The sequence below is a fragment of the Panthera onca genome, chromosome C1 (genome assembly GCF_046562875.1).
Source record: "Panthera onca isolate mPanOnc1 chromosome C1, mPanOnc1 haplotype 2, whole genome shotgun sequence".
Classification (NCBI taxonomy): Eukaryota; Metazoa; Chordata; class Mammalia; order Carnivora; family Felidae; genus Panthera; species Panthera onca.
In genome coordinates, this window is record NC_138346.1 from 205,568,310 (window position 1) to 205,580,365 (window position 12,056).

The following is a 12,056-nucleotide window of genomic DNA, read 5'->3' on the forward strand; positions in this document are numbered from 1 at the left end:
GTGATTGTAGTTCATTGATTTTTAGTGATTGATGGAAATCAGTCAGTAAAGCAGACAAGATTACTCTCTTTAGTTTGAGAGATTTAATATTTCATTGTGACCACAGTCTTTTGTCCTGATTCCCAAATAGGCTGACTTAGATGATACCCCTAAGATTATCGTTAAATTCACTAACCTTGGCAAAATGAATTACCATTAGCAACTACTCACATTGTAAATTTAGAATCATTTTTTTTTGTGTTTTACACAGGTTCAGTTTCAAACTGTTTCTACTGGAATTATTTTATTTCATGAATAGCGTGTCGATTATTATTCTTGATTGATATGACTTTCTATTAGAGATTATTCTCTTTGAGAGGGAACTTTTCATGGAACAAACCAGATTTTTCTCTTTCTCAAAGCTGGGGGATGGAAGAAAATCACATGGGTCTGGGAGCTCCAAGTTGGGAACTTTGACTTTTGCTCCCATCTACATCCTGTGCCGTGTTTTGGATGCTCTTGGTTGGGCACATGGCTCGTGTCTTTGGCTCTGAGAGAGAAAAAATAGGATTTATAAGCCCCACCACTTCTGACAGCCCCGTCACATAACAGTAACACTTTTAGAGTCTCGATCTTTGTTAATTGTAATTTGTGCTTCAAAACACAGTGCTTAAGGGGTGCCTGGCTGGCCCAGTCCATAGACCATGAGACTCTTGATCTTGGGGTCCTTCACGAGTTCGACCCCCATGTTGGGCATGGAGCCTACTTAAAACAACCCCCTGCCCCAAAACATAGTGCTTAAAAACTCTTCGGATTATTTCTCCAAAGCTTTATTTTCATAGTTCTGAATATTTAAATCTAGATTAATAGTATACTGGGTGTTTTATTTTATTTTATTTGTTATTTTTTTTAAGTTTATTTTTGAGAGAGAGAGGGAGAGAGAGAGAGAGAGATAGCATGAGTTGGGGGAGGGGCAGAGAGAGAGGGAGACAGAAAATCTGAAGCAAGCTCCAGACTCGGAGCTGTCAGCCCAGAGCCTGATGCAGGGCTCAAACCAACAAACCATGAGATCGTGACCTGAGCCGAAGTCAGATGCTTAACCAACTGAGCCACCATGGATGGCATCCCAGGATATTGAGTGTTTAATAATGTATGGGACATCTGGGTGGCTTAGTCAGTTAAGCGTCCAACTCTTGATTTTTGCTCAGGTCATGATCTTATGGTTCATTAGATCAAGCCCTGCCTCTGCTCTGTTCTGACAGCACACAGACCCTGCTTAGGATTCTCTCTCTCTCTCTCTCTCTCTCTCTCTCTCTCTCCCTCCCTCCCTCCCTATCTCCCTATTTTTCTGCCCACCCCCCCCCCCGCCCCGTGTTGTGTGTGTGTGTGCTCTTTCTTCTCTCTCAAAATAAATTAAAAAAAAATAGGAATGTATGCAAAGGATGAGTAATGTTAAATGGATCCTTTTTGATAGTATTAGTTTGCTGAAATATAAATTTACCAGTGAGAGGTCAGTTAAATAACAAATGAAAACTAAATTTCTGTTTTATAAAATGATGTGTCATGGCCTTTAATGTGGCTTCAATGTGTATCTTCAAAAAAAAATTTTTTTTTTAAATTTCTAAGCACAGGAATTTTTATTTCACCAAAGTCTTCCCTGACCTTGTTTTCTGATAAGACTGTACATTTGTGGTACTGTCCTAGCTGATACAGTGCAGTGGAGTGCAAAGGCTTTACTTTGGAAATGATGGGATCTGGGTTCTGCTCCCAACTCAGCCATTCCCTCATTTTACAGATAAGAAAGCCAGCAGAGTATGAGTTATTTATGGAGTTATACAGATGGAGTACCTAACCTATAAAATAGGAGAGTTGGAGTATACACACACTTAACTTGAATCGCTTTTAACAGCCTTCAAAGCATTTGCACCCCAGGCACCCCAGGAAGTGAGATTTTTATCTTTGTTTTACAAATGAAACATTGACTTCCTGAGAGTCACAAGTGGTAGTAAAGAGATAAATTATTCAGGGTCCAAAGTAAAAGAAAGTACACAATAATTTGAATAGGGAAAGAATAAGGAATTATTGTTATATATATAATTTTTATGATATTTATTTTATGTAATCTCTGCACCCAATGTGGGGCTTGAACCCCAAGATCAAGAGTTGCACAGTCTACTGACTGAGCCAGCCAGGCACCCCGAATTATTATTATTATACAAGATAGACTTAATTTTTTTAATTTTCAAAGCATATTTTACTGGAAGGGTTTTTTGGAAGGGATTTTTTAATAGTTGACATTTTAGTTTCAGGTGTGCAGTGTAGTTATTTGACAATTCTATATGTTATGAAATGCACCCCAAGAATAGGGAATTAGTAACAGGAAATTAGAGTAATGGGGGAATTGGTTGGTAAGAATTAAAGAGGACTTAAAAAATATAAGAATAGCAGATACACAGAGCAGCCACTACTCCCAGGGCAAAAGAGAACACCTAGGGAGGGTGTCACCCCCCACTGCTCAGGCCCGAAATCTGGACCTCTGGACAACTCCCTGCGCGCGCTCACTAGGTGCCTGAGAAGGTGCTGAGCTGCTGCTTCAGTATGAACCCCTGCTTGAAACTGACCACAGGGAGGTCCTGGGCCTCAGAAACCCCTGCTAAGTCACCTGAGAGGGTGCCCAAGGGGTTGTTCAAGAGGAAGTCCCTCACTAGAGGCAGCCCCCTGTGACACACCAGAGGAGACACTGGGGGAAGCTGTTGGAAGCCATTTGGTGCTGGTTTGGCTGCAGGAGCCTGGTCGGATGCTTAACCAACCGAGCCACAGGTGGGTTGGGGGCAACTGAACCCTCCAGTACCTTCTGCTGACAAGACCTTGTGCAGGCTGGTAAAGGAGAGTTGTTTGCCAGGCTCATCTGTGTTATCACAGAGGAGGCAAAGAGGGTGGCAACTGGCACCCAAGATCATACTCACATCTTTCGGGGCTCTTGTTTTCTATTTACATACCTTCCCCAGATTCATTAAAACTAGCAACTCTAGGGGTGCTTGAGTGTCAGTCCGACTTCTACTCAGCATCCGAATTCTCAGTTCGTGATCTCACAGTTCCGTGGGTTCAAGCCCCATGTCTGGCCCTGTACCAACAGCTCAGAGCCTGGAGCCTCGACCCTGCTTTGGATTCTGTGTGTGTGTGTCTCTCTGCTCCTCCCCACCCCCCTCTTTCTTTCAAACAAAATGAAAAAACATCTTTGACAAAACCTAGCAACTCCAAAATTGTAAGATTTTTAAATACTACATCATTCATTGAAGTTTGAATCTTGTCACTTGCTTCACCTATGGCAAGTAAACATTAATGAGATTACAGTAAAGTGTTTGGCCATCTTATGCGAATGGTGAATATAGTCCATGGTTTTTATTACTGGAATGAACGTTTCAGTGTGATTTGACCGTTTGGAAAACTGTAGTCATGAATGCTGTTGTCATAATGCACATACAGTCCTTGCCTTTGGGGGCTGTATATGGATAGCTGTGGCTACCTCATTACTTCCAGAACAATTGTTTCTGTTAAAGTTGTAAAACTGTAATAAAACACTAATATACTTCGGATATAAGGGCGTTTAATCACATTCTCATGTGAAGAAGTACATATTTTAAAACAGGAAAGGAGTAGTTTTTAAAAGACAAACGTGTGTTTTTAATAGATTATGAACCTCAGACAATTTGTGAGCATCTCCAGTACCTGTTTGCCTTGTTGCAAAACAGTAACAGGCGATACATCGATCCATCGGGATTTGTTAAAGCCTTGGGCTTGGACACAGGACAACAGCAGGTAAATGTTTTTTAAATGTTTTTTTATTAAGTGAAACAATATGATATCTTTTTATTTTTTAAATTTTTTTTTATTAAGTGAAACAATATGATATCTTATTTTTTATTTATGTTGGTTTTTTTAGAAGAATGGCAAAAATAAATTTTCTTTTATGATAAATATATATTAATCCAAAATTCTCAACCATTGAGTAAGATGGAAGCTGGGAAGAAAAAGACTGCTTCCTAACAAGTTCCCCAATCCCACTCCCAGAAAATAACAAAGAACCTTAAAATTTTTTTTAATATGAAAAGGTACCCAGGTGTTCTTTAGAATGTTTGTAGGGGGAAATGAATTGAAATCCTTTTTAGAAATTAAGTGTTTTTGTTTTTGTTTTTTTTTCCTATTTGGAATTCCAGCATTTATTAGCTGTCCTGCATATTACACATTTTCCTTGATCTCATTTCTGAAAATTCATGCATGGGTACAAATTGATTCAACATAGCTCTAGTCCTTAGTTGAAAATGCTAACTTCAAAAATAGAGGTAGTTTCTGGAACATTTCACTTGTTGCTGCTTGTATCAGAAATTGAAAATCAAGATAATGATTTTTCTTTCGTTTTCATTTTCTGTTTCTTTTTCTTTTTTCTTTGTTTTTATTTTTTAAATTAACCCAAACTTGTGTTGTAGGATGCCCAAGAATTTTCAAAGCTATTTATGTCTCTTTTGGAAGATACTTTGTCTAAACAAAAGAATCCAGATGTGCGGAACATTGTCCAGCAGCAATTCTGTGGAGAATATGCTTATGTAACTGTGTAAGTGTGTTTCATCTTTCCCAGGGTACATTTTATTCTAAGACAGTTGCTCGTATGTGATGTGATTTTCAGTTCAGTTCCAAGTTATAGCCTTCGTGGGTTATCGCGGGACCTGAAATATTTCTAGTAATACATTTCCAGGGGGAACATGAAAGCAACTCACTTGGTAAATTCAGTTGGACTCATTCAGGTGTTGAGACCTACGTGTGGTCAAGCTCTTGCCATGGACTTTGTGGCTGTGGTGTGAGTTGAAAGAGTAAGATTGGAGCCACTCTTAAGAGTAAATGCAAAATGCCTCTGAAAATTTTTCCTAAGCATAAAATCCATGCTTCACCAATCACTTTCTGTTTTTATTTTTAACATACAGTGTAAATAATTTCTGTGAAAGAGAACCAAGGAAATAAGGTGGTAAATGCTTCTCTCCATGGTTCTAGAATGTAATACAATGGAACTTTATTGTTTTCCAACTCTGATCTTAACTTTCACTCTGTTTTATTATAGTTGCAACCAGTGTGGCAGAGAGTCTAAGCTTTTATCAAAGTTTTATGAACTGGAGTTAAATATCCAAGGCCATAAACAGTTAACAGATTGTATCTCGGAATTTTTGAAGGTATATAGTTGTTTCTGCTCATTAACAGTTAAATATTATTCTGAATTTGTAAAAATTTAATGGCTAAATTCATTACTTCAGACTTTTCCACATATGAAGTGTCTGTTTATGTCATAATCTATAAGAAACTTTATGAATTTTTGTTTCAATTTTTTTAAGTTTATCTATCCCCAGAGATATGAGAGCCTGAGCGGGGGAGAGGCACAGGGCAGGGGGCGGGGTGGGGGGTATTGGAGAGGGAGAGAGAGAATCGTAAGCAGGTACTCCGTACAGATGGAACACGAGGCAGGGCTTGAACGCACAAACCGCAAGATCGTGACCTGAGCCGAAGTCGGATGCTTAACCAACCGAGCCACTCAGTTGCCCTGAAACTTTGTAAATTTTAAGGTGTCAAAGCAGATTGTGTATTAAAATAATTTTTGGATATTTTCAGGTTATTTTACGTGTAAAGTTATGTGTAAAAACTTGTACGTTTCAGAGTGGTAGAGTGTTTTAAGGGAATCTAAGCTCTGTTACTACCAGGTTAGTTTGTCCTTTCATTTAATGAGAACTACAATGTGTGGAATACAGTTTTCTTTTTAAAATCACTGTGGTCATTCTTAAATCCCTCCACTGCGTATCTCTCCTTTCTGTATGTTTTGATTTATGTGGGAAAATGGAAGTGGGTCTCTTTTGCTCAGAGTTGAAAAGCTGCTAAGAGGAATCCTTTGTTACCAAGGAACAAGCGCTTAACATAGTAGATGAGCTGATCATATAGCTTCACATCTTAAAACGTTTTTGTGCCTTTCCTCCTTTTTAGCACAACCGTTAGCCTGCTTCAAACACTCATTTATTGAATTCATTCAGCTAAATATTGATCAAGCGATTACTGCTTTCACACACTGTTTTCAGCAGTTGGGGATAACCATAGTGAGCAAAAGAGACAACAGAGTTTTGCCTTATAATGTAGTGGTTTTGGGACCAGAGAAGGACAATTAAAATAAGGATAAGTATAATATATAGTGTGTCAACTATAATAGGTATTGTGGTGAAGAATAAATCAGGGAAGAGGGATGGAGAATGTGGTAGGAAGGAGGGTAGGTTGGTTGCAGTTCTAAATAAAATGATGGAACGTGAAGGAAGGAGCCATGTAGGAAAGAAGGAGGTGTAGAATGCGCCTGGTGGTTTGAGGAACAGCAGGTCAGTGTGCCTGAAGTGGATGAGCAAGGGGAGAAAGTTGGAAGTTGCGGAGATAACTAAGCATCGCCTAGGATACGCCTTTGCCAGAGGCTTGGACTGTCACTGTGAGTGCAGTGAGATGCCACCAGGGGGTGCTAGTCATAGGAGAGTCCTGATGTGTTTGAATCCTTAGCTCTGGGTGCCGTCTTGAGAACTGGCTGAAGGTGGGGCCGGGGAGACAGAAAGAGTTGACCGTGGCTTTGACCGAGGGTTAGGTGAAGAGGTGAGAAGTAGTGTTTGGATTTTCAGTGTGTTTTCAAAGTAGAGCTACCACAGTTGCAGACTGGATACGGAGAAGAGAGGAGTCCACGATGACTGAGGTTTTGGCCTGAGCTCCAGGAAGCATGGAGCTGCTAGAACCGCTGTGACAAGGGCTGTGGGAGGAGTAGGCTTGGGAGAGGAATTGGGAGTTTGCTTTGGGGTATGTTCAGGGGAGGGCATTGGGGGCTGGATAAAACTAACAAGGGGTTGAGAGAGATGAGGACATTCAGACATAGGGGATCAGGGAGGTAGGTGCAGCTGGCCAAGGATGCTGAGGAGGGGCACTGGACAGGGAGTTACGAGGACATGCGGGAACAATTTAAAAAGAAACCAGCATTAGCTATAACACTGAATTTCCTGCATTATTCTTTTCGCTTAATGTCATCAGTGTGGTTCAGTAATTTTAAGTGTGTGTGTGTGTGTGTGTGTGTATTCTGATGCCCATATGTAATTCCCACCCATTTCCCACTCTTATTAAATTAATTTTGTTGTATCAAAGTACATAGGATTTTTTTTAACTTAGAACCTACTTCCTTGGGGGCACCTGGGAGGCTCAGTGGGTTAGGCATCTTGGGTTTGGCCCAGGTCATGATCTCGCAGTTTTTGGGTTTGAGCCCTGCATCGAGCTCTGTGCCTGGAGTCTGCTTCAGATTCTGTGTCTCCCTTTCTCTCTGCCCCTCCCTCCCTCCCTCTTTCTTTCTCTCTCAAAAATAAATGAACATTAAAAACTTTTTTAAAAATCATACATTTTGGAAAGAGCCACATCAATTTTAAATTGTTGTATGCAAGTAAATAATATTCCTGCCGAGTAGTACCTTTTATTGTAGGTGTCCTTTTTTGTTACTTGTAGTGGCTTGACCTTCAACAGCTTGGGGGGGGGGGGGGGGACTGTTAATGAACATGAAATTATGCTTTCCATCAGAGATTTGATCAGTTTTTAAAAAAAACCTTTCCACCCTCTACTTTTTTTTTTTTTTTTAACTAATATGTCTTATTTCTGAGCAGGAAGAAAAATTAGAAGGAGACAATCGATACTTTTGTGAAAACTGTCAAAGTAAACAGAACGCAACAAGGAAGATCAGACTCCTCAGCCTTCCCTGCACCCTGAACTTACAGCTGATGCGCTTTGTCTTTGACAGGTAAGCATGTGCAGAGTAGCAGTGTTGGTTGTTCATTGTGGCCTGATGGGGACAGATTCTACCATAGACAGAGAAGGTAATACAATGCTTACAATTTGAAACTCTAGATTTGGGGGTGAAAGTTGTAGGTGGGGCCCGTCCTTTTGACTTGCAAATAATTCATGGTTTGATCACAAAATTCTTAGGTAAGCTGGACATATATGAGTTAAAGCTAGAAAGGTAGGGAGTCCTTATTTTTTATTCTATTATTAATTATTAAAAATTAGAAAAGGAAAACAAACATTTAGGTAAGGAGTGAATTGTCTTGCTGTTCCTGTATTTCTGTATAAGAAGTAGAGTAAATTTATAGTTAACGGTGCTCCAGCCCCCACGGGAATATATCTTTGATTTTATAATTACAATAAAGGCAGTGTTTGCGTATGCACATTACTTCTGTGCAGGAGCTTCGGTGGCTCTGTTGTGATTAAATTAAAACTTCCGGAAATAAGTTTAGAATCACCACTTTAAACTCATAATTTCAATCTATTATTTTACACCGATTACAAGACAGCATTATGTCGACTTCTAATCGTACAGGTTTTTGAGCAAGATTGCTAAATGAAGCCTACCTAGCTACCAATGCGTTTTTTATTAAACTAGGTGATAGAGCTTATACATTGTTTTATGATTGTTTTAAATATAAATATAATTAGCTTTCCTCTTGGTTAGGCAAACTGGACATAAGAAAAAGCTGAATACCTACATTGGCTTCTCAGAAATTTTGGATATGGAGCCTTATGTGGAACATAAAGGTAATATTTTTACCGAGCAGTGATAATTTTAATGCTCAGAGAATGTAACTTGTGATCTGCTTGTGATGAATACAGAACAGCAGTTGATTACTAAATTTTATTTGCTAACGTTAACGTCTGTCTGGGAACAAAGGCTTTTTAGGCAAGCCGAGATGTGTTACTTCCATTTTTCCGTGAGTAAGTACACAGCAAAGGTTAGATGGTTCGTCAAGATCTACATAATTAAGTGTACAAAAGAATAAAAACATGAGAAGGTGTTTTACTGTCTGAACCCACAAAGTGGTCCCTTAGTGTCAGAACTGTATCTCTAATCTTCATAAAGTGAAGTCTGTCTGAGCTGCCTCCATTCGTGTTTTATTTTTTTAACTTTTCATCAAAAACTTTAGGTGGCGTAATTTCAATATGTATGCTCTGATTCATATCAGTGATGAGTTCTATGATGATATGCCAAACGGTTTCCTACCCTTTTGTTTTGGTGGTCTTCACCTTACATACAGGGTGATTATTGATAGAGGAAGACTTCTTGCCCTTTTGTCCCTCTTGCCCTGACCTGACCGGAAGGACTGTTGCACTTCTCAGATCGATCTTCCTGTCCATTAAATTTTTAATAAAGAAATTAATATCATGAACTTTCTCTTTCCATAAAAAGCTTCTGGAGGCAACTTACAATAGAAACAAGCCATAAAATAAAACCTTTGAAAAAAACCATTGGATAGGTTGGGGAATGATGTATTAAATACTTAAACTTTAAAATGTGTGATGCTCTGTCACTGTTGCGGGTTTGAAATTTGCACCTTGGTGCAGGAAGAAAACAGCTGCAGACTTTGCACCTGGACTTTGTTACTTTTATATTTGGCTGAATGAGTAACTTAACTGTAGTCCACTTTGGTTAGTGGTTTGCTTCCTGCCTCCTTTGTTCCAGGTAGTTGTTTAAAATTAGAGATGTCTGATAGCCTGGTGGTTTCTCTGAGTCCAGAAACTTAGATGTAAAATTGGCACTTTCCTTGTCTCCACTGTATGATTTTGATAGTTTTTCTTACTAATGTTACTAAATATATTATGTATTTGTCTAATTTGTACTGTAAGGAGCACAAGATGATTATGAAATAGACTTGACGTGTCAAAAACTCTGTAGAAATATTTAAATTTAGTGTGTGCATTGACTAATCTTAGTATTTAAATAGAAGAATAAAAATTATTTCCTTATTTTAGAATTGTTAGCTAAGACTAGTAAAATTAATCCAGTAGTTTGTAGCTATAGACCTGTCTTTCACAGGCTCTTGTACTATTTGCTGTACAAACACACAACCTTCTAAATACTGAAAACATTACTTTTTGTTAAAATTGCACAGGGTTGGGTTCATTCTTGGTAATTTGGAAAATTTAGAAGGCATAAAGAATAAAAACTACCTGCAATTCTATAACTATATCACCAGTATTTGTTTTCCTGTATTATTTATATGTGTCTATGCATACCTATCCATATGAAGCTGAAAAAGTAGGTCTAAAAGATGGTCTTTTTAAGAGGAGAATTCACTTGTTTCCTTAAATAGTGGGCCCGCAGATGTGCAGAGATCTGTAAACCAAGGGGTCTCCATTCCTTGAACCTTTAGCCCTTGACTCTCTAACTGAACTTTTGCCATATTTCTTAGAGATTTTAACATACCTGTAGACCACCTTGAGGGTCTGGGGGCTGAATAAAATTCATAGAATTTCAGAAGTAACCAGTTACATTTCAATACAGTTAGCTGGGCACCTGGGGGGGCTCAGTCTGTTGAGTGACCAACTTCGGCTCAGGTCATGGTCTCACGGTTCGTGGGTTTGAGCTCTACGTCAGGCTCTCTGCTGTCAGTGCAGAGCCTGCTTCGGATCCTCTGTCCCCCTCTCTCTGCCTCTCCTGGCTCACACTCTCTCTTCTCAAAAATAAGTAAACATTTTAAGTAAACTAGTACAGTTAGCAAAACACGAAGACAGACTTGAGATCCAGTAATAAAGGTGCCCATTAAAGAACAGATTCCACTGGCTGTCCACAACTACCAGAATTCTGAAGCTGTTGAGAGCAATGAGTTGGTAAGTATAAATTCAGGCTGACAACGGTAATGTGATATGAAAATTTTTGTGTTGTTGTCTCTCGGTCACACAGTCATAGTTACTGCTTCTACTTGTATGGTGTATCATGATGATTTAATTTAGGGAATACTATGTGGAACTCCTATTAGAGGCGATCTCTCCCACTTCTCTCCCTCAGCCACCCTGAGGGGCACACCCTCCCTTGTCCTGCTGTTGTGTGCACCATACACGTCACTCTATTGACTTTCCTACCTTTTTAGAATAAAATATAACACATTCATAAAAGTCCAAAATACACGTTTGGCTTGAAGAATTGTCACAAAGTGGACATCTGCACGAGCAACATCCAGGCCAAGAAATAAAGCTTCCCAGTACTCTAGAGTCTTTTTTGTTGCCCCTCCCAGTAACACCCCCTTCTGTCCCCTCAAATCATAGGCACTGATCTGGCTTTTATGGTGCTTCATTTATTTTTTTACTTTTAATTTTTTAAATGTTTGTTTATTTGGGGAGAGAGCATGCATGCACGGAAGTGAGAGAGAATCCCAAGCGAGCTCTGGCCTGACGCCGGGCTCAGTATCACGAACCGTGAGCTTATGACCTGTGCCCGGATCACGAGACAGATGCTTAACTGACTGAGCACCCCAAGCACCCCTATTTTTTATTTTTATTTTTATTTTGCTTCAGTGCTTCACGATGTAAGTTTGCATCCCTGGACATTAGGCTTTAGTTTACCTTTTTTCCTCCTGGGATATTGCCAGGTGAAACCCAACCCATGATGAAATCTTGCACTGCCTGCCTCCCTGGCTCCTTTATCTGGGCTGTGGTTGAAGGTGGCTGGAGAAAAACACTGTCATAGCTGTGTGTCTGTCTGCGTCTCAACCCTTTTAATTTGGGGAATTGCAAGCTTATATGAAAAAACGGAATCCCAATCTGGATCTTTAAAAAAAAAAAAAAATTTTTTTTAATGTTTTTATTTTATTTTTGAGAGAGAGAGAGAGACACAATGCAAGCGGGGGAGGGGCAGAGAGAGAGGGAGACACAGAATCTGAAGCAGGCTCCAGGCTCTGAGCTGTCAAGGCAGAGCCCAATGCAGGGTTTAAACTCAAGGAGTGTAAGATCATGACCTGAGCCGAAGTCAGATGCCCAACCGACTGAACCACCCAGGCGCCCCCCAATCTGGATCTTTAACTGCATCGGTCCACTTACCCTTGTCCCCCCCACCCCCCACTTACCCTTAAGTACTGATCTTTCCTCTGGTTCAAATCTGTACCACGTTTTATGGCTCCCCGTTACTTGAATATGTTTTAAAGCTTCTCATTTCTTGAAACATAGCCTACTTTTATAGTCCATGACTGACTCTTAGAATGTTGTGCAGG

General features: G+C 39.6%; 1 protein-coding gene across 8 annotated transcripts in view; it reads left to right on the forward strand.

The window, feature by feature from the left end:
- The window catches only part of USP48 (ubiquitin specific peptidase 48), a 115,434-nt gene that overhangs the window by 54,049 nt on the left and 49,329 nt on the right, over positions 1-12,056 (forward strand). For all 8 annotated transcript variants that reach the window (XR_013557688.2, XM_060621773.3, XM_060621767.2 and 5 more), the window contains 5 exons: positions 3,671-3,798; positions 4,467-4,591; positions 5,093-5,201; positions 7,686-7,819; positions 8,528-8,610. Coding sequence is in view for 7 of the 8 variants with exons in the window: in XM_060621773.3 (XP_060477756.2) it covers positions 3,671-3,798; positions 4,467-4,591; positions 5,093-5,201; positions 7,686-7,819; positions 8,528-8,610 (579 nt within the window). In the remaining variant the exon portion in view is untranslated. The remainder of the gene's footprint in view (positions 1-3,670; positions 3,799-4,466; positions 4,592-5,092; positions 5,202-7,685; positions 7,820-8,527; positions 8,611-12,056) is intronic.